This window comes from Rhinolophus sinicus, chromosome 1, assembly GCF_057876585.1.
Source record: "Rhinolophus sinicus isolate RSI-liver-muscle chromosome 1, RSI-T2T, whole genome shotgun sequence".
Taxonomy (NCBI): domain Eukaryota; kingdom Metazoa; phylum Chordata; class Mammalia; order Chiroptera; family Rhinolophidae; genus Rhinolophus; species Rhinolophus sinicus.
The window spans coordinates 118,878,839-118,904,939 of record NC_142501.1 but is presented as its reverse complement, the minus strand read 5'-3'; the positions used below and the strand labels follow the sequence as shown (position 1 = coordinate 118,904,939).

Genomic DNA, 26,101 nt, shown 5'->3' with positions numbered 1-26,101 from the left:
CATGCTCAGAGTGTGACATAAACTCTGTTTAGAGGTCCTTGTGGATGCCCACTAAGTACTGATGACATTATTTTGTAGGGATCGAATCACTTGGGTTTTTTTGTTTTTGTTTTTGCATTATCAAAGTCTTTATTTTTATTACTTTTTCAGGAGCCATTGTAATCTCTAAGCTTCTTGCTATTCTGTGAAATGTTGCCAGGTGGTTTTGTAAAGTGATCACTTTTAACTCAAGACTGACCTATAAAGATAAAATTTCTAAAAAGCAGATCAGCCACACAGATAATAATGATAGCAGAAATGCTTGTTTTTGTGTATCTTTTTCCCCCCAATCTTATTAAAGATTTTTTTTCCCCTCTAACAGATTGAAGTGATGAAAATGTGCCCGGAGGCTTGGTTGCCAGTACCAAACAAATTCTATAATTAAATAATGGAAGCAGTCAGAATCCATAATATGACTTGCAAGGAATGGAGAAAGAGGAATTCGTACCATTTAATGGTTAGCAAACTGTCGGTAAAAGATGAGGCATGGTCAGGGGCTCTATATGTCCAGCTCAGGGGTGTGGAGCGTGTCCTGAGGCGAATGGGAATCACGGAAGGTCTTGGAGCAGGGAAATGACATGATCCAGTGTGCACATGTGGCCACTCACCTCGGGGGCAGTGAGGATGGAGCATCAGGGAGAAGAGGTTGGTTGAGCTGTTGAGAGAAACAGGCAGGCGGAGAAGACCAGAGACCTGGAGAAAGTCCTGGGGAATGCTGTAACTGAATGCCAACCAGTTGCTTTAAAGTAACAGGCAGATGAAGAACCATGGGAGACACCAACACTTAGGGATTGATCCAAGAAGGAACCCGCAAAAAGACCCTGATGGGCAGTCAGAGGTAGAAGAACAAAGAGAGAAGACGGTGATGGGAACAGGTGCGAGTGAGTGGTCGGTGGTTCAAATACTTCTGGGGGGTAAAGGAAGAGGACGGAAATACCTGCGGAATTTGGAGATGCTTTCCAAGAATGGTTTAGTGGGTTCATAGAAAAGGAAAGGGACAGTAGTGGGTTACAGTTTGAAGGAGGAGCGAGGTATTAGGTAGAGGAGAATAGCGGAATGAGTTATTTGGTTTGGTTTTGACTTTGAGATGGTAGAGAATTGAGCATGAGAAGGAGAAGACAGTGAAAGGAAAGGGGTGAAGATTCAGTAAAGAGAAGATGGAGAGATGGGCCTGGATCTTAGAGGAGATGGGGAAGGATGGGATGACAGGTGGCTTATCCTTTTGTAAGAGGGAGATACTTCTTTCTCTGAGATGGAAAGCGGGAATGGCTTATAGCTAAACATCAGTTCGCATCAGGCCGCCTCATTATTTTTCTGAAATAGGAAGCATGATTAAATAAGTGAGGAAGGCACAGGATGGTGAAGACAGCAGAACAGTGAACATGTACAATAGCTACTGAGGGAGATGGAAGACGGAGGTCGCTGGTGCCATGTAATAGAATTGTCAAGGTGGATAAGAGGCCAAGCATATTGGACACCAACCCACCTACTGTGTGATTTTCCCCCCACCCCCAGCAGTCCTAGGGGAAGGGGTTAGATATAGGAATGTATTATTCCAGGGGCTCTATTGCTCCATTACTGCAGATTTGCCAGCTGAGTGTGACAAAATATCAAGGGAGCTGGGAATTTAGAGTGTTGGCAAGATGTTGCGAATGCTACAAATGGGCAGACAAGCAATCCCACATAGCGACAAGTGGGCAGAGATTGTGATCTTGTAATGCAGTGATTAAAGAGGCATCGGTGGCACAGTTAGAATCATCTCAGCAGTCTGGTCTGGGAGACGTCAAGTGTGAGCTTGGTCCACCGAGTTCTCATCGGTCTCCAGGAGGGTGGCCACTGTCCTTTCTGTGACTTGTCTTGGCATACTCTCAACTCTCATGTGTGGACTGATCCTTTTCTCTTCTCTAGCTAATTCTGGTAAGAAGTTCTTACAAAGGGTTTTCACCAGAAAATTGAAATTAAAAACAAACAAACAAAAGTATCAGAGTTGACAGAAACAGAATTCTTATTTTTGCCCAAGAGTCTGGCCCCAGGGATTTTGGTCTTATCACTTACCTGGCAACCTTCCTGATGCTTCTGCTTTTTCTCACCCAAGACCCAAGCGCTCAGACTGCCAGCTTGCATTAGTTTTAGGGCGGGGTCCCTGTCCATTTACATCCTGGACTTGTTCTACCGGAAGGTGAGTTCCCCAGCAACGGGCCATGGTGTGCTTCACCTCCAGAGCTTCCTCAGTCATTTCAAGTTCTCCTTGACAGCCAGTCCTTTTCAACCTGATCCACAGTCATGTTCAGGGGATGACAGTCCACCCACACTCATCTCGCAGCAATCTCTTCTTCTGCCAGGTGTCCAGGTCTTTGCAATTCCTACTCTCATCTCGGTCAATTTCTCTCTGTCTTCTCTGACTTGTCTGAAAGATGTCCCCAAATTAGAAGTGAAGGAGGAGTTGATCTAATGTCTTTATGTACAGAGGATACCAGCTTCTCAAACAGGATCTGTCCATATGTCTTGTCTTCTCTCAACTGAGAACTGAGGTTTCTTATTTTCTTCTTTCCAGTAACTCCGTTGTGTTCCTCGTCATGAGCTCAGATGGAAGGAACAGCCATTTCTCACTTATTCACACGGCAGAGACGAGTGATCATCTAATCTAACTGGGCAATCTAGCCTTCTCCTTGGAAGGTCTAACACCCACCTTCCCCTCCCCAGGGACTCCTGGCATCGCTTACATGTCAGGTCCTCAAGCATTTTAAAACATGGCAGTTATACTGTTAATCTGTAATTTTGTCACTGAATATCAAATATTGTGAAAAACAGCATGAACTGGGAGATTTGTCTAAGGGGGCAGTGAGAAGGGTCTTACATTGGTCAGATACCTAATATAGACAGATGTTGGAAGTTTGTGTATTTTGCATTCTACATTTTCCTAGGAAGGTTTTAATGACAATAGGTAAAAAGGAAGAAAACTATGAAGACTCTTTGGATGAAAAGGGGACGGGAGAGAAACAGAAAGCAAAGGGACCGCAAGGAGCTGCCCTTTCTCTTGCTTTCTGTGGGGACTTTCTGTGGGAGCGCGTTCTGACCGCTGTGGTTGCAGCAATGACTTGAGGAGAGAATGCAGTGTGCATTTAGGAGAGTAAGAACACAGCATTTATTTAGTGATGTCTGTGTGCCAGGTGTTCTTACACACATCCCGTGTAATCTCACGTTTTAGTCCCTCTGGGCTTCTGTAACAGATTACCAGAGACTGGGCGGCTTATAAACAACAGAAATTTATCTCACTCCATTCTGAAGGCTGGAAAATCCAGGGTCCTACCAGCTGCAGATCTGGCGTCTGGTGAGGTCCCGATTCCTCATAGACGGCCATCTTTTCACTGTAACCTCACAGGCTCCAGGGGCCAACGACTCATGATGATTTTATAAGGGCACTAATCCCATTCTTGAGGGCACCCCCTTCATGATCTCCTCACCTCCCAAAGGCTCCACCTCTTAATATCATCACCTTGGAGGTTAGGATGTCAACAAATGAATTTAGGGGCACAAACATTCAGCCTACAGCATACCTATCCTTAAGTTCAAAGACCAAGGTCAGAGAGCGGATCCCAGATTCAAAGCCTGGTCCCACTGACACCTAAGACTCTGGTTTTTCCTATGACTTCATTCTCTCATTCCCACTTTGCCCCAGACGCTCTCGTTTGCTTTCTCCATGGATCTTCTGTGATTTTCAGTTGGGCAAAACTGTTCTGACTTTTTATTAACAAAGATACTATCTGATTTAAGGGAAGTTATAGGACACTGAATCCTATGGGGACCTGCTTGTCACAGGATTACAATTCAATATCACAAAGCCATCATAATTCAAAGCACTGCTGGCTTTGTAATTCACTTCATTAACGGTGCTGCCTGAATACAATACACAGTCAATTAGAAATAAACAAATCCTTGGAAAGGACAGTAATACATTCAGGAAGCAAAGAAGGTGAACCATGTAGACAGAAGGAGGAGAAAGGAGAAAGGCAGTGGGGGAGGGGGAGAAACACCATATCAGGATTTTATAAGCCCATAAGTACTCTGTGCACCGTGCTTTTAGAACACATTTCTGAGAAATATTGGAGAATTAATTATGAAGCTCTTGTTTAGACCTTCACCTGTACAGCTGTCGCTCCCTCACCTCCTATATCCAATTTATTTTGAAGTCCTGTCAGTCTTAGCTCCAGAATATGTCTCAGATCTGTCAGCTCCTCTTCAGGCTGATGGACAGTGTGGTGCCATCGTCCAGGGCACTTGTGTATCCCAGTGTCCTCTCTTTCTGGACACTCGGGATGCTTGTTCTTTTCTGACTGCCACTTTGCAATCAGGTTGGGCATGTGACGTGTCCTGGCTGGGCGAGAGCATTCCGAAGCAGGGGAGACCTGCCAGCGCATTCTTCTGCCACAGTAGTCCTGGGAGCATGTTGTGGCAAGGAAGGCGCCCCAAGACTGAAGCAGTCTGGATCCCTAAACTGTGTGGAGCACAGCTGCTTTAAAAAGCCACCCAGACATGCAGTGGACATTTCAGGAACAACAAACAAAGTTTTGTTATGTAAAGCAACTGTGTGCGTGTTGTTTGTTATGAATCATAACGTGTTCTATCCTAACTAGTAAAACAAGTTGCCCTCATCTCTCTCCAGGAACCCTACAGGAGCCTCCTAACTTTCCCACCTTGTCTGTAGTCCCGATTCTCCTCATTTCATGTCTCTGCATAGTGAACCTCTTAAAACATACATTGGGTCACATCGCTCCCCTGCCTCAACACGATTGCTTCCCCTTCTTATTTGGATAAATTCTAAACCTAGTGGACAAGACTTGTGTACTCTGGCCCCTACCTACTACTCCAAACACCTTTTCAGCTTTGAGCCTTGAACACCACCTGCCTTCTTTCAGTTCCTCAAACATTCTGGACTCCTCCCCATTGTGTGGCCTTCGCATATACTTTTCCCTCTGCCTGGAATGTTCCCCCACTTCCAAAGTTCATGTAGCTCACTTGGATTACCCTTGAGATCTCCATCAAAATGACACTGTTTCAAAGGCCCCCTCAGCGTGCAGGCGTCTCCCCAGTACACTCCTCCATGGCACCACTGCTGTGTTAAGGATCCTAACCGCAGTTCGTACTTCTATGTTCATTTGCGTGTCTGTGTGTGCGTGTGATAAACATCTTTCTCCCTAACCAGACTGCAAGCTCCATTAAGGAAAGAGGCCATGTCTGTTTTCTCCACCTCCATATCCTAAGCATCCTGTGCCGGCCCCCAACCCATATTAGGTTCTTGTCAGCAACTACCTTCAGGATGGTTACATAAATATATTGACAGCAGTTGGCACAGTTTTGAAGTCTGAGGAAAGTGATAGTTGACATTTTTTGAGCATTTACTATGTCAGGCATGGTACGAAGTGCTTTACATTGTTTTCTATGTCATGTGTGTATCATGACAATAACACTACGAGGGAGGGGTAGAGATGCAGACAGCGATGCCTGCAGTGGTTAAATACTGTGCATGTATCTGTGAGGCTCCTCAGGCAGCCCGACTCCATAACCCATTTCCTTAAATTGCTTTTTGATTGGGTTTTGTTCCAACTCTAATTTTCCAGGTTCATGAACAATAGCAACAGACCCTTATATCACCGCTATATAATGATCAAAGGCCAGCTTTACCGTGCGTTATTTTTGGAGAGCACTACTGATCTCCTATGTCTGCATGCTTCCCACCAGAGACGGCATCTTTTAAATATAAAGCCTACTTATACATACAATGACTAAAACCATTCAATAAATTGCTTATTGTACATACTAACCTCAAAATATGAAAAGCTGAAAGTATAAAGCCTTCCAGAGGGAGTTGTTTTCTGTTTGACTTTATCATGGAACTTTTTTTTTTTTTTTTAATTTAGACCCATCAGCGGTGAAAAATATCAATTTTCTTTTCCATGGAGAAATCTGATAATGGAACAAAAATCAGACTCCATTTGAGCACACTTTATCGATGAAATGTGATTTTTTGTTACTAATATCTTATAAACTCTCATTATAAATCAATCATTGTAAAAAAATCTGTTTCGTGAAACAGCACCTACCTGGATGAGAACTCATTCCGACTGACAGAGAGATGCTCCAATCTGCAAGACGGTTTTCGGACATTATCGAATAAGACCAAAAAGTAAGTTCTACTCTTCATGTTTAATTTAATTTTAAAATAAGTGTTTTGCATTTAAAATGTTTTACAGCATCTTTACAAACATTTGGGAAATAAGGCCGTGTTCATGCTCAGGCTTGACCTTGGGCTTGGAGGAGTGTGGGGACAGAGTCCCAGAGAGCAGTTTCCAGGCTCTCGGCCTCACGTGGAAAGGTGCTGGCTCAGGTAAGTAGATAGCCATCAGCTATAACTAATTAGCCATTGGCCACTGATATAACTGCTGTGGCTAAGCTAGTAAGCGCAGATTGCAGTTAGCAAGTGAGATTGGTTGGTAGAGATGTGGACGGCGTATTGCAGATAGTGTGGCTCCTGCTTCCTCTGTCTCAACCAGCCGCCACCAAGAATATAGTGGTATGACTCCCCTATCTATGGCTCTGTGGGTGTTCCTTTTTGGCCTCACCATATCCTGCGTTCTTATGTGGGGAACAGGACCAGAGACCCCGCGTGACACCCTGAATGACAAGGAGCTCCCGTGGGTAAGGAGGACGGACGAGGCGCCGAACAGTGCAGACCACTGTCGGACCCCCCATGGACCAGCCGGCAGTGGGGACTTGCTATCCTACCCTTGGGTTCATATTCACTGGAAACTCTGCGTAGATTTGCTGGCTTACCTTTTATAGGTCCTCAGTCTTTAAGCATTCTGGACCTGATTTTAGAAAAATGAACACTTGCATGGAATTGTCACAATCCCAGAAGGGTTAACGCACTTACTCCCAGTCCCAGCTGTGGCTCACTCCCACTTACCCACACCTGCTTACAATGCTGTATTTTAGAAAGTTCATGATACCATCTTGTCCAAACTGGGGAGAAGGAGATCTAAAAAGCTCCAAAAGCTTCAGACATAGAAGGAGGCACAGGCAGCCTGAGAGTCTGATGGCAGAGGCACTGCTTTGCGTGTATCTGAAAGGAGGACCGTCTGACAGCACTGGCCAAGGGCGTGCCTGTAGGGCAGGGGCTTTGCTTACTTAAGCCTATAATCTCCCACAAAGGAACGAATCTGAGTTGCATTTTGCTGTGCATTTGTCTTACAAAGTTGGAAGATTGTTCAGGTAAGAGGTATACAGCAGAGTTCCTTATGCCAGTGTCATGCAAGGGACAGCCAGTGACCTTCCTTCCTCCATATTTTTATGTTTTTCTCTTTCTCTACCTAAAAATCAATCAATCAATCTCTCTCTCTCTCTCTCTCTCTCTCTCTCTCTCTCTCTCTCTCTCTCTCTCTCTCTCTCTCACACACAAACACATACACGTCTTCCTCTTTCAATTTTAAATACAGCGTTTGCAGGAGGAAGGAGTTCAGGTGGCTGCCTAAAATCCATTCACTCCCTTCTTGGGGGGTGTGGGAGGTTGTCCTGGGGGAAAAGAAACCAAGGCAGGCAACCTGCTCTGATCTGTTTTTAACTGCACCTCTAGGTTATAGACTAATGCTATTTGCTGCGAGGAAGAGACATTATCCATTGAAAGCCCCTAGCAGGCTGCTCCCTGGTGAAGTATTACTTATAGTAAATGGGACCCAGGATCTTTGAGGCAGGTCTCCTTGGAGAGTAGAAGCCAGGCCATGCAACTTTCTGGGTATGTTTCATAGTTTAAATGCTCCTGCTGTGCAGGGAACCCCATGGACCTTACTTTGAAACCTCACTCACTGTTCCGGGCTCGAGGTGCGTGTCTGGTGTGGAAAGACAGACCAGTGAGAGCAGCCCTCATGTCCCTGATTTGAGTTCATCTTGGCTCATAACCCAGTCCTGTATGTCAGCTCAGTTTATTACAAAAGGATAGCCCTGTTCAAATGTTTATTTTCTTTTCCTTGAATTCCAACTGATGGGACCAGGCTTCCTAGAGAAATCCACTGAGCTGAGAACCTTCCCATTTGCTGCACCTGACCTGCAGGTCCCTTCTCACTACAGTTCAGCCTGTCTTTCTTTGCTCTGGGAAGCCAACCTGTAAGGACTTCATCTCTAGGCTCCTTGCTCCTTGGTCATCTGGTTTTGTTTGGATTTGACCCAGAGTGGAGCACTAGAAATTGATCAGAAAGAGGGAGGAAGGGAAAGAAACTGTTTTCTTGTGGTGTTATGCAGGTTAGTTACATCCTGAGTGAAGGCCATGACTTTTGTTAGGGCTCTGCTGGTTCCCTCCCCACCCTTCCCTTGCACTTTTCAGCTTAGGGCTAAGCTGTAAGTAGTCCCGTAATATTGTATTTGGATTTCCCTACATTTGGCCCAGGACTTTAGGAAAAGTGCCTTCTTTGAATTTCCCTTAAATGACACAGTGTGGGCGGGCCATCATTCCTGCCAGGACTCTCGCTTACTGTAGAAAGGCTAGAATGAACACACAAATGCGCCTCTTCTGAAACAATAAATTCATTGAATTTTGGGGTTGACTTAAAGTAGCTCCTGTATTATACATGGTACTACACATGTTTTGATTGTGTTGGAGCCATTGTTTTGTTTGTTGGGCTATTTCTGAAACTTTTGCTGAGGGACTCGAGTTCCAGACCTCCTGCAGCCCCCTCCATGCATCCAATAAATGGCTCGAGACCTCATGATAAGTAGAACTTGGGAAAACTGGTCCTTGCTTCACCATTCCCTGTGACAAGCCAGTTGTTCTTCTTGCTCAACATCTGCATCCATGTGTGGAAGTTGCCTTTGACTCCGCTCAACTCTCTTCCTCATAAGAACTATTTTTGCTCCCCAGAGCGATAAAAGCCCTGAACGTGAGTGTGATCTATGGCTGTGCATTGGAACAAAGCACTTGAGTCAGCATGGGGGCAAATTCTTTCATGATGAAAGGTATTCTTTTTCGAGCAGAGAATTTCACAACTCTTTTATGTGCATCAACAAAAATGGTTAACTGCGGTATGCTAATGAGAATGCCTGGGCATATGCTCTCATGTTTGCTCTTTCTCTTTTTTTCTGTGGTTTTGTATTTGGTGCTGAGACCTTTTCGTGGCTGTTCTGTAGGGGGACGCCTTTCCTTTATGCACACAATTTTCAGCTAGCTTATGTAATTAGCCTGCATTGGTATTCTGTTCGGCAAAGGTCTAGAGAGAGCAGGCACGGATTGCCCATTGTTGTGAAAGTGTTATTTTGCACACAGGAGACTAATTTTTTCAGTCGTATTGTCTATTGTCAGAAATGGTGCATAATGCGACCAGTGCTATTACAGACATACAGGAGACAATCAGGAAAGCTATTCAGGGTGTGGTGATAAAAAGTAATTTCATTTTCTTAGAAATAATTATTTAGCTCTATTTTTGTCACGGTCTATTGAAGTCTTAGAATTTTCTCTTTCTTCAGCCAATTTGTCCCTTTCGGGCTGCTGAAATAGAATTTAGGAAGATGGAGTTGTAGTGGGAGGGAAACAGTGCTTTTTCTCCACTGGTCTTGACTGTATTTTTGAATAAAGGAAAATTAAACAGTTGCCTTTCTGAGGACCAGTGGGATAGGATGCTATGTAGGGTAAGTCTTTATTCTCTGTTTAAGACTATGAACTCCAAAGAGCTTATTCATGGTTCTATCCTGGGTGCCTATTACACATAACAGTAGTAGTTGCTCAGGAAATACTTGTTGAATGAATTAATGCGTGGATAGATTTCTTAAGTCTTCAAAGCATTTTCTCTACCACCTCTTAATTTCCAGCTCTTCAAAAATTATCCTTAAGTCCATCAACGTCAACTCCTTTTTGAAACCAGTTTTTCACTGCTCCGCCTCTTCTCCTTGCTTTGAATCTTCAGTGTTTTCCTACCTTACCCTTTCCACCTGAATATTCCTCTGGGTTTCTTCAGCCCAATTCTTTCACCAGGTTATCTCCCAGAGAAAATATTATGCTGTACTAAAAATGCTACATAGCCGTCTTAGTACTGCTACTTTGCTTATCTTTCAGTATGGCAAAAGTTATTTATAATCTTTTCTGCTTGTATTTTTAGACAGATGATGATGGTATGGATAACCAAGCTGTCCATCTTGGTCTGATTGCTTCAGACCAATGAACTGATTTTTTTAAGAGCAGATACTTCCTAGGGGCTGACTCAGAAAATGAACTAATTTCTTCCCCTCCTGTTGCTGTGCTTCTTTTCTTCCTTGTGCTTCTCTTCCATTTTCTCAGATGATTTTGGATCCCCTGACATTGACATTTATTTGTTTGGTGTCTGCCATTTGGTCAGGGGAGATGAGCTGCTTTAGCAAACTCTCCCAAAATGCGATGTTGTAACAAAATTCTACTCTCTCTCATACTACCTTCAATATAGATACTCCTTCGTGATTCAGCAACTCTCCTCTGAGTATTGACTTAGGGATTCTGTCTCCTTCCATCTTACCATGTAGCCATTTTCAACAGATGGTCCTAAGCTCGCTGCTGAAAATGAAGATGCTATGGAGAAAGCACACACAGCTGGGAGGGGACACACATCACCTCCATTGTTTGGAATTGGCTCACTTAGACATTTGAGGTCATGCAACTGTTTCTGGCCAATAGAATTGTGAGGGGAGTTGGTGTGTGGTTGGCGTTGGGGAATGTAATGTGTGACTGGGAAGCCTCTGGCAGCAAGACTTGTATGCTATGAAAGACAACACCAATCAGGGGTCAACCAGATTCCTCTGCCACAGGTATATGAAGTACCATTCTCATTGTGCTGTTGACTGTAGGCTATGGTGTTTCTCAAAGGTGGAAGACAACCTTTTTTTTTTTTTTTTTTTTTTTTTAACCACAGTAATCTCTTTTATTGTTTAAACACTAGAGTAGTTAAAATGGTATCTATAGTGAAAGGAGAGACTAAGAGCTCTTCTCCTCAGGAGCAGAGAGTAAGCCACTGCCCTATAACTTCCTGTGCCATCACTAAGGCATGAAAGAGTCCCTTGTATTCAGATAGCTTTTCTTGGTAAGATCCAAATTCTCATCATTAAGATTTGGAAAACAGCTCTTGCATAAGCTAGGTGTGGTTTGAACCATGTGCTACTCGGTGAGTGTATGTATTTGATGAGCTATTTCTTGTAATGCCCCCATTTACAATTACAGAGAACCATAGACTTTTCTGAAAGGTAACTTCCTAATGGTGCACCAGAAAGATACTAGTAAGAAGGTGCCCCTGTGCAGAGTGAAAGGCACAGTGAATTGAAGACTGGCCATCAGTGTTCTTTATTATTTATTATCTTGGAGAGTACAGTATGGACTTGGAAATGAAAGGCATAACTTACGGCAGATCAGACTTCAAATAACCCAAATGTGAGCATATCACTTGACAGCCTGCTAACAGAGCAGGTATTCCTAAATCTCAACACGTCTGTCAGGAAAAACAATTTTTGGTTATATATAAGATTTTCTTGACATAGAATGCTACATGACTTGTTTCTACTCAGTGTTAAATCTGTGGTGCTTTCATTGCTTTTGAAAGTGATAATCTATAAGCACAGAATATCTTTCCATTTCTTTGTGTCTTCTTCAATTTCTTTAAAAAATGTCATACTTTTCAGTGTATAGTCCTTCACTTCCTTTGTTAAGTTTACTCCTAGATATTTTCTTCTTTTTGGAGCAATTGCAAAATAAATTTATTTTCATTTCTTTTTCTGAAATTTCATTGTTAGTATATAGGAATGCATTGGATTTTCATACAGTGATTTTGTAGCCAGCAACTTTACTGTATTCGTTTATTGTTTCTAATAGCTTTTTGGTGGAATCAACATAGGTAAAATGGCCATATTACACAAAGTAATATACAGATTTAATGTAATCCCCATCAAAATCCAAATGGCATTTTTTAAAGAGATAGAACAATAACAAAAAAAAATCATCAGGTTTGTGTGGAATCACAAAAGACATCGAATAGTCAAAGCAATCCTAAGAAAAAAACAAGACTGGAGGTATCACACTCGCTGACTTCAATTTGTACTGCAAAGCAACAATAATGAAAACAGCATGGTATTGGCAGAAAAATAGACATACAGACCAATAGAATAGAACTGAAAACCCAGAAATAAACCCACATATATATGGGCAGATAAAAAAGAGCCTAAAAGGAACCAGAAACATACAATGGAGAAAAGAAAGCCTATTCAATAAATGCTGCTGGGAGAATTGGATAGCCACGTGCAAAAGAATGAAACTAGACTGCTATATATCGCCATAGACCAAAATTAACTCAAATGGATAAAAATCCTAAACATAAGACCTGAAGCAATAAACTGCATAGAAGAAAGCATAGGTCCTAAAAAAAAAAAAAAAAAAAAAAAGAAAGCATAGGTCCTAAACTTATAGACATTAAGTTCAAGAGGATTTTATGAATTTGACCTCAAAGTCAAGGGGAGTGTAAACAAAAACAGATGAATGGGACTATATCAAACGAAAAAGCTTCTGCACAGTGAAAGAAACCATCAACAAAGCAAAGAGACAACCACCAAAATGGGAGAAGATATTTGCAAAGAACACCTCCCATAAGGGGCTAATATCCAAAATATATAAAGAACTCATACACCTCAACAACAAAAAAGCAAACAACCTATTTAAAAAATGGGCAGAGGAACTGAACAGACACTTCTTTCAAGAAGACATACAAATGGCCAACAGGCATATGAAAAAATGCTCAATTCAACTTCGCTAGCTATTAGGGAACTGCAAATCACAACCTCAATGAGATATCACCTCACACCTATTAGAATGGCTATCATCAGCAAGACATAATAACAAGTGTTGAAGAGGCTGTGGAAAGAAAGGCATGCTCATATACTATTAGTGGGAATGTAAATTGGTCCAGCTGCTATGGAAAACAGTATGGGGTTTCCTCAAAAAATTAAGAATAGAATTACCGTATGACCCAGCAATCCCCCTTCTGGGTATCTACCCCCAAAATCTGAAAACATTTATCCATAAAGATATATGTACCCTGATGTTTATTGCAGCATTATTTATATTGGCCAAGACATGGAAACAAAGTGCCCTTTGATAGATGATTGGATAAAGAAGATGTGGTATATCGACACAATGGAATACTACTCTGCCATAAGAAAAGATGAAATAGTGACATTTGTGACAAAATGGATGGGTCTTGAGATCATTATGCTAAGCGAAATAAGTCACACAGAAAAAGTGAAGAACCATATGATTTAACTCATATGTGAGATATAAAACAAAGCAACAAAGGAACAAGACAAACAAAGAAACAAAAGCTCAGTTTAGTGGTTACCAGAGGGTAAGGGGGGAGAGGGGATGGCAGAAGAGGGAAAGGGGGATCAAATATATGGTGATGGAAGGAAAATTAATGCTGGGTGGTGAGCACACAATATGACATATAGATAATGTATTATAGAAATGTACACTTGAAGCCTATATAATTTTACTAACAATTGTCACCCCAATAAATTTAATAAAATACAATTTAAAAAAAGAAAGTGATACCCATACTTTCATCTGTCTTCTCACCTATCACCCTTTAAGTTGCCTTTCCTGGTCAGTTTTTAAGGGCTCCAGAATCTACCATTCTTCCTTTTGTTTGGTATAGCGGTCAGAACGAAATTAATACAAAGCAGCCATCATACCAACATGGTGCATTCTTAATATCTTGGGAAATTCCTTTGGTACCCAAAGCAGTGACTGTGTTTACTGATATAAAATTTTAAGTTTGGGCAGATGAATTAATATGAAGGCTATGATAGAAGTCTCTGAAACTTTTTTTGCGTTTATGCTAAACAAAAATAATGCCAAATCTATTAAAAGGTACTTTAACCATCATTCTGTACCTCAAAGAATACGTAAGAAATAAACAATCATGCAATTTAAGAACTTGAAGTAATAGTTTCTTAAATTATTTTAACCTATATCCTTTTTATGTTCTTACCATGAGCATGAATGACTTTTATTTTTCTAAAAAACCTAACTCCCTCAGTTTAAAAATAAAAAAGGAGATTATGATTTATTCAAGGTCAGGCAACCAGTTAATGGGAGGGTGGGAACTAACTTTTTGTGTGTGGTTGTTCACGTTGAAAGGTAACCAGCATAATCCTAATATGAATTCCTTAATTAACACTTGTTAAGAGTTGCTTAATATCATTTTTTATGGTGCTGCAAGGTTGAGGTAGTGTATTACAACGGTTTGAAAGTAGAAACAAAACTGCATTTTCCCTCAGGAAAATTGAAACACTGACTTTCAGTTATGCTACAATGTCGATTATGTATTCACACCAGAAGACTTCCTCATACTTGCTCAAATAACTAGTCATGTGAAAGAAACTTGTAACAGGAAGGCAATGACAATAAAAGTAATCCTACATGTTTAAGGTCATTAAGAAATAATTGCAATTATTTGCAGCTTTAGAAGTGGTACAGGGAAAGAAAGCAAATCTTACTTTGTTCAACATTTTCAAATATAACACGTCATGTTAAAGGCGTAGTTTATTTACTACTTGTGGTCGCCAGAATTCCAAGATGGCGCTCAGGGATCCTGTCCTCCTGCTGTTCACCTGCTTTCCCTCTACCCCACTGAAGGGGACTGCTTTGTGTAACCAATATGATATTGCAGAAATAAGGCCAGATCCTAAAAGAATGTGGTAGTTCTGCTTTGCCATCTTTTGTATTTCTTGCTCTGAAGTAAGCTAGTTACCATGTCACGAGGACATGGAGAGGTCTGTGAGGCAAGGAACTATGGTCTCCTGCCAACAGCTAGCACCAGCTTGTCAGCCATGTAAGTGAATCTTCTTGGAAGTAGATCCTTCAGGCCCAACCAATATGTTCATTTTGCATGCAAATGAGAGCTGCTGGGCCGAAACCACCCAGCTAAGCTGCTTATGAATTCCTGACCTACAGAAACTGTTCAGTAATAAACATTTATTGTTGTTTTAAGCCACTAAATTTTGTAGTAAATTTATTACATAGCCCTAGATAACTAATTGACAATTCAATTCATAATCCTTTACATTATCATTTTTTTATTATAATAATTGTTACTACCAGAATTATCAAAACTGTTAATCACAACTACCATTTTTGCAGCCCTACTATATGTGAGGTAATTTAAATGCATCTTTAGTCCTTGCAATATTTCCTCAGAGTAGGTTTCATTATTCTAGTTCCACAAGTGAAAGAAATGAGCTCAGAGGCTTTAAATGGTTTGCAGAACGTCAGGCAGTTACAAATAGCAGAGCCAGGATTTGCACGAAATTCTGACTGTTCTCTTTTCATTCTATGGTACCACTCTTAATGGGAGCAGAATTACAAGTCACCAATAGAAGAAGAGAAAGGCATTTGACTTTATAATGTGAAGCTACTCAAAAGCGATCTATCTCCATAACACTACATACTTTCCTACCTTTTCCGTTACTTAAGCTTCTGCAATGTAAATATACTTAGATAGCATTAGCTTGCAGAGCAATTACCCTAATTGCAATTTGGGGATCAGTGTGGCTTCTCTTAGTACTATCATGGCTGATGGCTAATTATTGTCATAGTTCAGAAGTAATACCTGAAACCTTTGGGTGTTTTTCTGTTAATTATACATGTATTAAATCTCAATTTCAGAAATACACAGCAATTTCTTTGTGCCTGGAACTAGGACAGTCCCAGGGACAGTTATTCTCACCCTGGAGGTGTGCATCAGACTCACGGGGAGCATTTTCAAAGTATGTATGGTTGAGTACAGGTTGAGAACTCTCGCATAAGGGATACAATGGTAAAGAAATGATTTCTACTTTTTAATCAGCTCACAGTGTATAAAGAGAGTAAAACACCGGCAACACATTCACTTCTTTTTCTCATTCTTCTTTGCAGATTCCTCCTCATTTCCCCTCACTTCTGATACCAGAGTGTCCTAGGACTCAGTCCTCAGCCTCATTTCTCTTCCTTCTTAGTCCTCAAGGACCTCACTGAGTCTTGTGGACTTAACACCCCTTACAATCTGATGATTTCAAATTTATATTTTCTGTACCTCTGCCCAGTCAACACTTCCTGGGATGTCTGTAAAGAATCTCCAACCTAACAAATGGCACAGGATCTCCTGGACTTCCCTCTAAACTTTGTACCTAGCACTCTTCCCCCCTTCAGTTAATGGTCAGTCTGTTCTTCTCATGCTCAGATCTAAATGCTTATACTTGTCCTTGACCCTTCTCTTTTAGTCCTCTCATTATCGGTCATTAAATTCATTGTCTACCTTCAAATCATATCCAGGAGCTGCTCGTTTCTTGCTAACCCTACTATGTCCACCCTGGTCCGAGCTCTCTTTATTCCACTCATGGATTATGGCAAACCTCTTTGTTTAATTGGTCTCCTGGCTTCCACCCCTGCTCTCTTAGAAACTATTCTCAGCAAAGAAGACAGAAGGAATCTTTTTAAATGTAAGTCAGATCAGATCACTTCTCTGTTCCAGTGTCTTCCCATTTCATAAAAGATGAAATTCTTATAGTAACCTACAAAGTCCTTATAGGCACTTCTCAGATATACACGTAATATATTTACTAATAACAGCACAAAGGAGGTGAGTGGGAGCAAAGCTGTATCAGGCTAAGAAATTGACTACAGATGCTAAAGTAATGATTACAGCAATGTGTAGTTGGCTTTATAACATTAATAGTTGTAGTATTGTGTAACAAGCATTCCACAAAAAGGGGTAAAAGGGACTAGAGCTATATATATATAAGAGTAATTAAGTCAGTGCAATTAAACTAGTATAAATTGGAAGCCAATTCTGATAAATCCTAGACCAACCACTAAAAGATGTAGTTAAAATTATTGAAGACATTAAAATGCTACATTAGCAAATATTCACTGAAGGTGAAAGAAGATGCAAAGGAGGAACAGAGGAACAAAAAATACATGCTGCATGTAAAAACAAACAGTAAAATGGCTGAGATAAATCTAACTGTAATAATAATAACCTTAAATGTGAATGGATTAAATCATGCAATCAAAAGGCAGAGATTGTCAGACTGGATTAAACGTTATTCAATTGTATGCTACTTACAGAAGACACACTTTGTATTAAAATATACAAATAGACTGCAAGTAAAAGGATGAAAAAAAGATATATCATGCAAACAGCAACCACAACTAAGCCTGAATGGCTAAACCAATATCAGACAAAATAGACTTTTAAAATAAAAAACGTTAATAGAAATAAAGAAGAAGATAATAAAAGGGTCAATCCAGCAGGAAGAGACAACAATTACAAACACATATGCACCTAACAACATAGCACCAAAACACACAAAACAAATAACTGACAGAAACAAAGGGAAAAATAAGCAATTCAACAATAATTGGAGACTTCAATATCCTATTTTCAATAGTAGTCAGAGCAATCAGACAGAAGATCAACAAGGATATAGAATACTTGAACAATACTATATAACAGCTAAATCTCACATACATCTATAGGATACACCACCACCCAACAACAACACAACATGCATTCTTCTTAGATACTACATATAAAACATGTTCCAGGATAAATTATTTGCTAGGCTATAAAACAAAACCTCAATTAAGTTAAAAGGGTAGAAATAATACAAAGTATGTTATGTTACTGCATTGTAATAAAATTTGAAATCAATATTCATTAAAAAAATTGAGAAACTCAGAAATATGTGGAAATTAAACAATACACTCCTAACTATGCAGTGGGTGCATGAAGCCATGAAAAGGGAAATCAAAAAATACTTTGAGATGAATAAAAATGAAGACACAATATACCAAAACTTATGGGATGCAGGGGATGATAGTTAAAATGTACAGGATTTATTTTTGAGGTGATAAAAATATTCAAAATTATCTGTAGTGGTGGTTGTACACATCTATGAATACTCTAAAAATCATTGATTTGTGTACTGTAAATGGGTGAATTTTATGGTATATGAGTTATATCTCAATAAAGCCATTAAAAACTTGAATGTGCTTACAAATCACTTGGGGATTTTGTTTTAATACAGGTTCTGATTCTGTAGGTCTGGGACAGTGCCTGAGCTTCTGCTTTGCTAACAATCTTATTATGTGATACTAATACTGCTGATCTGAGGTCCATACTTTGAACAGCAAGGCTTATACTATCAGCTTTCTTGTTACCTTTCTGACCTCATCTGCTACCTTCATGAGCAGATTTATAAGTGATTCATGAGTGATTTCCAGCCACCCTAACTATACTGTTGTTCCTTAAACATACGTACCATGCCTACCTCTACCTCAGGCCTTTGCACTTGTCTTTCCCTTTGCCTAGAATGCTCTCCTATCCCCCACACCTTTGTATGTATTAATACATTGCCTATTTAATCACCTTCTTCAAGACTTTGCCCAACTATTACCTCCCAGTAAGGTCTTCCCTGATCACTCCACCTAAATTGCAGCTCTCACATACTTTCTTTCTCTCTTTTCCTGCTTTATTTTCTTCATAGTACCTAGTGCATAGTACTTCAATATGTTATTGATTTGAATATTATTTGGCATATTAGTTTGCTAGGGCTGCCATGACAAGTTATCACAGAGTAGATGGCTTAAACAACAGAAATTTATTTTTTTATGGTTCTGAAGGCTAAAAGTCCAAGATCAAGGTGTTGGCAGGTTTTGTTTCTCTTGAAGTCTCTCTCCTTGGTTTACAGATGGCTGCCTTTTTGAAGTGCCTTCACGTAGTCTTTTCTTTATGTTTGCCACACTCCTGGTGTCTCTCTGTATATACAGATTTCCTTTTCTTATAAGAACATCAGTCAGATTGGAGTAGGGCCACCATACTCCATTAAGGTGGCCCTTAATCTCCTCTTCAAAGACCCTATCTCCAAATACAGTCACATTCTGAGGTACTGGGTAGTCAACATATGAATTTTGGGGAACACAATTCAGCCCATACATTTGGTTTATTGTATTGGTCGATCATCCCCTAATATAAGAAAATTTTATGAGAACATGGATTTTCAAAAACATCTATGTTCATTATTTGTATTACTGGTCCCTAGAACAGTACCTCACACATAACAGATGCCCAATAAGCATTTATTAAGTCCATGAAAACAAAAGGATAAGTGTTGTAAAGATAAATAGTAGATACAGGGTGGTACAAAGGACACAGAGGGAGAAATCAACTCTGCATATGTGAGTCAGAAGAATTTAAAAAGCTAAGAGGTAATAGTCACTTATATATGGCTTAGAAATCTTACTAGGTATATTCTCTATGCTAGCTCCTTCACTATTATAACTCACTTTAATTATATAATGTTACTCTTCAAGAGATGGAGAAACCCTAAACTTACTGGTTCTCTCCATTTCCTTACGATATATAGGATCCTATTTCTAAAAATTGATAGTGTAAGATCACTAAATGGCTAGTATTTTCATCTCTGCATATCCTCTTATATGTCTGGAGATTTCTTTCTATAAACTTGAAAAGTGGGTCATCATTTTTGCATCTTCAGAAATCTTGTAGTCATTGTGTTGCAAAAGGAAATATGAAAATCTTAAATAGCAGCTTCATGCATTGTTTATTCATTCTTTCTATACTGGTAATGTATTTGCATGTGACAGATATTTGTGAAGGAGATACTTTAAATTATATATTTTTTGTTTTGTCAAGAGGCACTGCTTGATTTTGTCATTATTTCAAACTAGTGCACTGCAGTAAATTCAGTTACCCCCAAATAATTCTGATAAGTAGCATCATGAATAGATTTTTGTTTGTACTGTATATTCCTTTTTTAACCTTCCAGATCTCTTCTCTGCACTTTGTGTCTTGCTGCATGCCCCTGAAGGCTGACTTCCTTGGGCTACATTAGTTGGACTCATAACCTTTGGCTTCCAGTTAGGGTCAGCCCATGGAAGTCATTAGCAGGAGAGTTGCAAATGGGAAGCGAGAAAGCTTGGGGTATTATGCCCCTGGATCCCTCTGTGTGGGTGTGTTTGAGGGAGACTGCGTCCTCTACCCAAGGCCACCACTCCTGCCCAGTGGCCCTCTTCTACACCTACAGCTTCAGCTCTTTCAGGGTAGCCTATAGACTCAGGGCAGTAACAGCTCTCCTAGTCTGCCCCTGTTGCTAGCCCTAGTGTGCCTAACCAATACTCTGTGCAGCCTCTCCTTTACCATGCCCTGCCCCTTTGTAAATAGACACCCCATTCCCTTTGGTTGGGCTAAGTTTAGTCACTGCTTACACTGTTTCGTAGCATGTGCTTTAAACATATAATTAATATCGAAACCCCAAAAGTTCATTGTCTAGGACAGAGACAGTGTTCTTTTAAAAAAAAATCATTATCTGACTTTTTTCACATATGGCAATTTAGAGATTTCCCTGGGGCTCTGAAGAAGAACATTGGCCTCTTTAGTAGTTAATTCTTGAAGCTGTTTTAGAATATTTAACTTGTCTGAGGGACACTACAGGAAACAGAGTGAATAAAAGTTTGAGATTTATTTCTCCTACGCCAATTGACAATAACCACAACATTCTAATTGGAAGTTACCATCATGTAGAGTTGAAAACTATGTCAATTGAATTCTTCCACCTTTAGTGGATGGAATGTCAGTATGTCAGAACTATTCATTGCTCAAATCAGGGTACCTGCTACATACTTCTTTTTGTTAGCTGTTATGCACTCATCAACAATTCCTTTAAAAAGTATTGCCCAGTGGAAATGATTGACTATATTGATTGAAAATCTTATAGCACTGTATTGATTTGCAGAATTTCTTTTCATGTATACCTAAGCTCTTCAGGGGTTTTGTAGAAACTAGCTACAACAGACTGTTTGATCTACACAGAACACCGCTTAGAAATCTACTGACTTAATGTAACTGGGGTGACCCCACCCATTTCAGTAGACCAAAAGGTTGGCTTTCTCTATTAAGAGATGTTGCAGGAAACTTAATCAGTATCTCAGCTGCTTAAATAGGACTAATAAATGAATATCCTCAAGATAATTTCTAGGCATCTAATAAGTACCTCCAAAATATTTAATGATTAAATTAATTAACCAGATATTATATCTTTTAAAAAGCTCTGTTTGAGATAAAAGTCACAGCATGTGGGTCTTAATCTCCAAAGAGAAGTTTCTAGAAAACTATTTTAAATTTTAATGTAATATTTACTTAGTGTCATTTAGTATGTTATTGATTTGTATCTCATTTTGAGTATTAGTAATAGTGATTTAAATAAACATTATTTATTCTTTTGGAAATAACTTGCTGCATTATTCATTATGATTTATTGTATGTCTTGGGACCACAAAATGTTTCTGATGGGATTAATTTTGGGTTTCATTATGAAAATAGATGAGATGCAGTAAGATATATTGGCAAGAGGGCCAGACTGTGAATCAAAAGACATGAGTTTAATTCTTAGCTCGTCCACTTACAATACAATATTGAGAAGCTATTCATCTTCTCAGAAATTTTAGTTTTGTCGTCCATAAACATGGGGATAATATCATAAGGATAGCTGCCTCTCAAGATTGTGGGGTGGGGGCTCTACTTTGCAACTGAAAACCAACTATAAATATACATTTGCAGAAAGTGTGATGTGATTTAGAGCATTTTACATAACAGGAACCTTTTGTAGAGACATATTTATCCCACCAATTAATCCACACTTGTGCGTATATGTGATTTTCCTTCTCAGATGGGTTTCCACTCTAGCCACACTCCCACCATACAGATTTTGATGATATTGTAGCTGTCTTAATTTTCTAAAAAAGCTGGCTGCTGATATAGTTTTCAGTAGAAAGGGCAAGCATGTAGGAAAACACCTTCCTTTGCTATTCTTGTTTAGTCTTCCCCTTTATTGTGTCAGAGGATGATGCTTCATTTCTAGACTGGACATGAGGAAGATTCTTTGAACACGGTACCCTGAGGAAGTAAGTAGCTTGAGTACTGTCTTCTGATTGGAAAATGGCCAAGAGTATTTCTTATTTTGTAATAGATCGCTCTGTTATGTGATGACTTGGTTTTAAATATCACTGACTGGAAAGTCAAAAGCCCCTTTCTGTTGCTACCTTATTGGTAAAGTTAGATGTGTTATGATTGACATATTTCAATAGTAAGTGAAATGGAGCCAGCTACTATGTGTTGGAAGATCCATACCACTTAAACAGAATGTTTTAAAGACTATCCGTATTTTACAATGCACCTTTAATTGACCATGGGTGGTAATTTGAATGTTCGAGACTAAGCTTAATATAAAGGCAAGAATGGTTTCAAAATGACACAAACTCTGCTTTTCAGGGAAGCCAAAGTAAAAGTATAATCATCTTATAAGCATTTGCTCAAAATCTTGTTGGCATAAAGTCACCTTTAATTTCCCACGATAGTACCAGTAGTTGCTCTTTGGGTCTAATGTGGTAGTTTTGTTTGACTGAGGCTTAGGACCACTCTGGGTCAGTGTTGCTTGATGAGTCAGGTGTGGCAGCATAGTCTCACCTAGCCTTCTCTTCAGGCCTCCATAAGGCTCAGACTGGGAGGGGAGTGAAAAAATTTGAGGAGGGTCAATGGGCTGCCCATTTTGGGTGGAGAATGTTAGGAGCAGCGACACACTTGTTCATGTGTAACGACTGTCTTAGGGATGAGGGAGCCCTGATTTGTCACATTTGCCAGTTCCTGTAGTGCAAATACTCCTTACTGTGGCTAGTTTCAAGCTATCAATGGTTTAACAACCTGCTCACGACATTCTCGAAAATGTAACAGGCAGGTCTCACAAGCTTCAGTGAGCTAGCTGGAACATAATAGTATGGAGGCAGGGAAGAGAGAATCCCCACACCCATCCTGTGCCATAAAGAGGGTTGAGAGAAGACGTTACTCTCAAGTCTAAGAGCTGGCCAAAATGAGATAGAGAATTCTTGTATTTTTTTATTTTTAAAAGTTAACAGAGGTTATACCTCTCTGACCTAGCCACATACCCCTTTCCTCCATTTTCTCTGTGGAATCTTCAGCAGATTCTACATTGATCACTACTGAGGGTGTTCGAAGACGGAAATGGGGTAGTCTAAATATAGGTTACTCATTTAAAAACAGGACAAAAGTTTAAGAGGGTAAAACCACATGCACACCCCTTTCATTTCATGCTAAGAAATTGGGAAAGTAGGAAGGATGAGTTGGGGTAATGGATGAAGTAACAGACTAGCTACTGAGCTGTAACCTGAGAGTTTTCAGTGGATATCCCGTAGGAGGGCTAGGCTGTAACACAGTTGTGAATAGGAAGAGTGAGGGGAAGTCAACATTGGGGAAAGTTATTAAGTAGAAGCTATAATCCATGGGATAAGGAAATGTTGCTTTGAACTTATTCAGAGTAGTTTATGACCTCATTACCTTTCACATTTATATTTAAATGTGTATTGCCTGGGTTAACAAGAACTGTCAGCTGGGGATTTGGGATTGTGTTAGGCTAGAAATGCTTAGTCCTTAAGGATGCTAGAGGGAAACAAACAGTCTAGAAGGCGGAAATCAACATGTAAACACAGAATGAAGTTCAATGTGAGAAAGGCTGTTATAGGAATGTTGCTCAAGGTACTGAGAGCACATAGAAAGTAGCAGCTTATTAGCTCTCCAGGGAACTCTTGAAAAAAGCACATTCATGAAAAAGCAAAAGGGGTTAAGAAATACAAGTTGCCAATGGTGAAAATAGTCACTGGGATGTAAAGTACAACATAGGGAATAGAGTCAATAATATTGTAATAACTATGTATGGTGTCAGATGGGTACTAGACTTATTGGGGTGAACACTTTGTAAGGTATATAAATGTCTAATCACTATGTTGTACCTCTGAAACTAGTATAGCATTGGAAGTCAACTGTAAGTGAAAAATAAATTTTAAAAAAGCATATTCATTTAAATATACTGTAAGTTCATAGTAACTAAAATTTTGAATTTTAGATATTTGATCCTAGTATCTGAATAATGGCTGATGATATATATTGTTTATTATTGTAGTTATGTTACCATGCAAAATACAATTTTTTTTAGCTCAATAATGAAGATTTTTGAAAGTTTTTTGAAGTATAAAGGATGTACCATAAAGTGCAACTTAAGTGTGCAATGTGAAGTCTTGACATATGTATACACCATCATTCCAATCAAATTGGTGTCTCCAGCAAAGGTGTCTCATGCTTTTTTCCCATCCATTCTTCCCTACCACTGCCCACCCGCATGCCAGCCTTTATTTCCAGGCAACTCTTTATGTGCTTTCTGTCACTGTAGATTGATTTTCATTTTCTGGAACGGGATCTACATTGAGTACTCTAATTTTGGGTTGGCTTTTTTCATTTGGCATAATTATTTTGAGATTGAGCTCTGGTTTTGTAAGTATCAAAAGTTCATTCCCTTTTTATCACCGAATAAAAGTAACAATATTCCATAGTATGTGTATGCCACAGCCTGTTTATCCATTCAACTCTTAATGACCATTTAGATTATTTTCAGGTTTTGGCTGTTAAAAATAAAGCTGCTGTAAACTTTGTGTGGATATAAGTTTTCATTTCTTTTGAGGAAATACCTAGGAGTGGAATAGCTGACTTGCATGATAAATGTATGTTTACCTTTAGAAGAAAATACAAAATGGCTTTTTGAAATAGTTGTATATTTTACATTCCCACTGGTAGTGTATGAGAGTTCCAGTTACTCCACTCCTTGCCAAACTCAGTATATCTTTTCAATTTTAGCCACTCTGGTGGATATGTAGTGGTATCTAATTGTAATTTTAATTTGCATTTCCCTAGTAACTAAAGTTGAGCATCTTTTCATATGTTGATTTCTACCTATCATCTTGGTGAAGTGTCTATTTAAATCTTTTGCCCAATTTTTAATTGGGTCGTCCATCTTATCATTGAATTGTAAGATTTCTTGGATTCAAATTCTTCATCAGATATCTGTTATGCAAAATTTTATTTTTCCAGTCTCATGCTAGTGACTTACATTTTCCATTTCTTTACAGTGTGTTTTGGAAAGTAACCTTTTAATTTTGGTAAAGTTTAGTTATATAAGTATCTGTTTTTAGTAGTTTGTACTTTTGTGCATTGTATGTACAAAGCCCAAGGTCATTAAGATTTTTTCTTGTGTTCTAGGAATTTTCCAATTTTAGTTCTTATACTTAGATTAATGATCCATTTTGAGTTAATATTTGTAGATGGAGTGAGGTAAGAGTTGAGGATTTTAAAAATAGATAATATCCAATTGCCCAGCAACATTTGTTGAAAAGATTATTATTTCTCTATTGAATTACCTTGTTGAAAAGCTTTGTTTTTGGATCTTTAATCTTCCATTAATTTATATATCTGTTTTGACATAAATAAGACACTGCTCTTCTCTGATTATTGTAGCACTGTAGTAAATCCTGAAATCAGGGAGTGAAACTCTTCTAAATTTGTTGTTAATTTTCACATTCTAGTGTCTATTCCAGGTCTTTATATTTCCACATGAATTTTAGAATCAGCTTCTTAATTTCTACAAAAAAGACTGCAGAAATTTTAATTAAAATTGCACCAAATACGTAGGTCAACTGGGGAAAATTGACATCTTGATAAATCCTGAGTCTCCCAACCTATGGGCCTGGGATATTGCTCCATGTATTTAGGTCTTCTTTAATTTCTCTTAGCAATATTTTGTGCTTTTAAATGTATAGGTCTTGCACATCTTTGGTCAAATATCTTCCTAAGTAGTTCGTATTTTTGATATTATTATAAATAGAAGTGTTAAAGCTTTTGATTCAAGTTGTTTCTTGTTACTGTATTGAAATATAATTGATTCAGTACTTGTATCCTGAAATTTTGCTAAATTATTAGTTCTAGTAGCTTTTTTGTAGATTCCTCAGATGATTGTGCTATCTCTGAATAATGATAGTTTATTTCTTCCTTTTAAATCCAGATGGCGTTTTTTCTTTTTCTTGCCTTATTACATTGGTGAGACCTCTTGTACA

The 26,101-nt window shown here is 39.2% G+C and overlaps 1 protein-coding gene across 1 annotated transcript in view; it reads left to right on the top strand.

Moving 5' to 3' along the window:
* ST8SIA6 (ST8 alpha-N-acetyl-neuraminide alpha-2,8-sialyltransferase 6) overlaps window positions 1-26,101 on the top strand; it is a 123,913-nt gene that overhangs the window by 50,295 nt on the left and 47,517 nt on the right. The window contains exon 3 of the mRNA XM_019752064.3: window positions 6,134-6,223. Within this exon, the coding sequence (XP_019607623.2) occupies window positions 6,134-6,223 (90 nt within the window). The remainder of the gene's footprint in view (window positions 1-6,133; window positions 6,224-26,101) is intronic.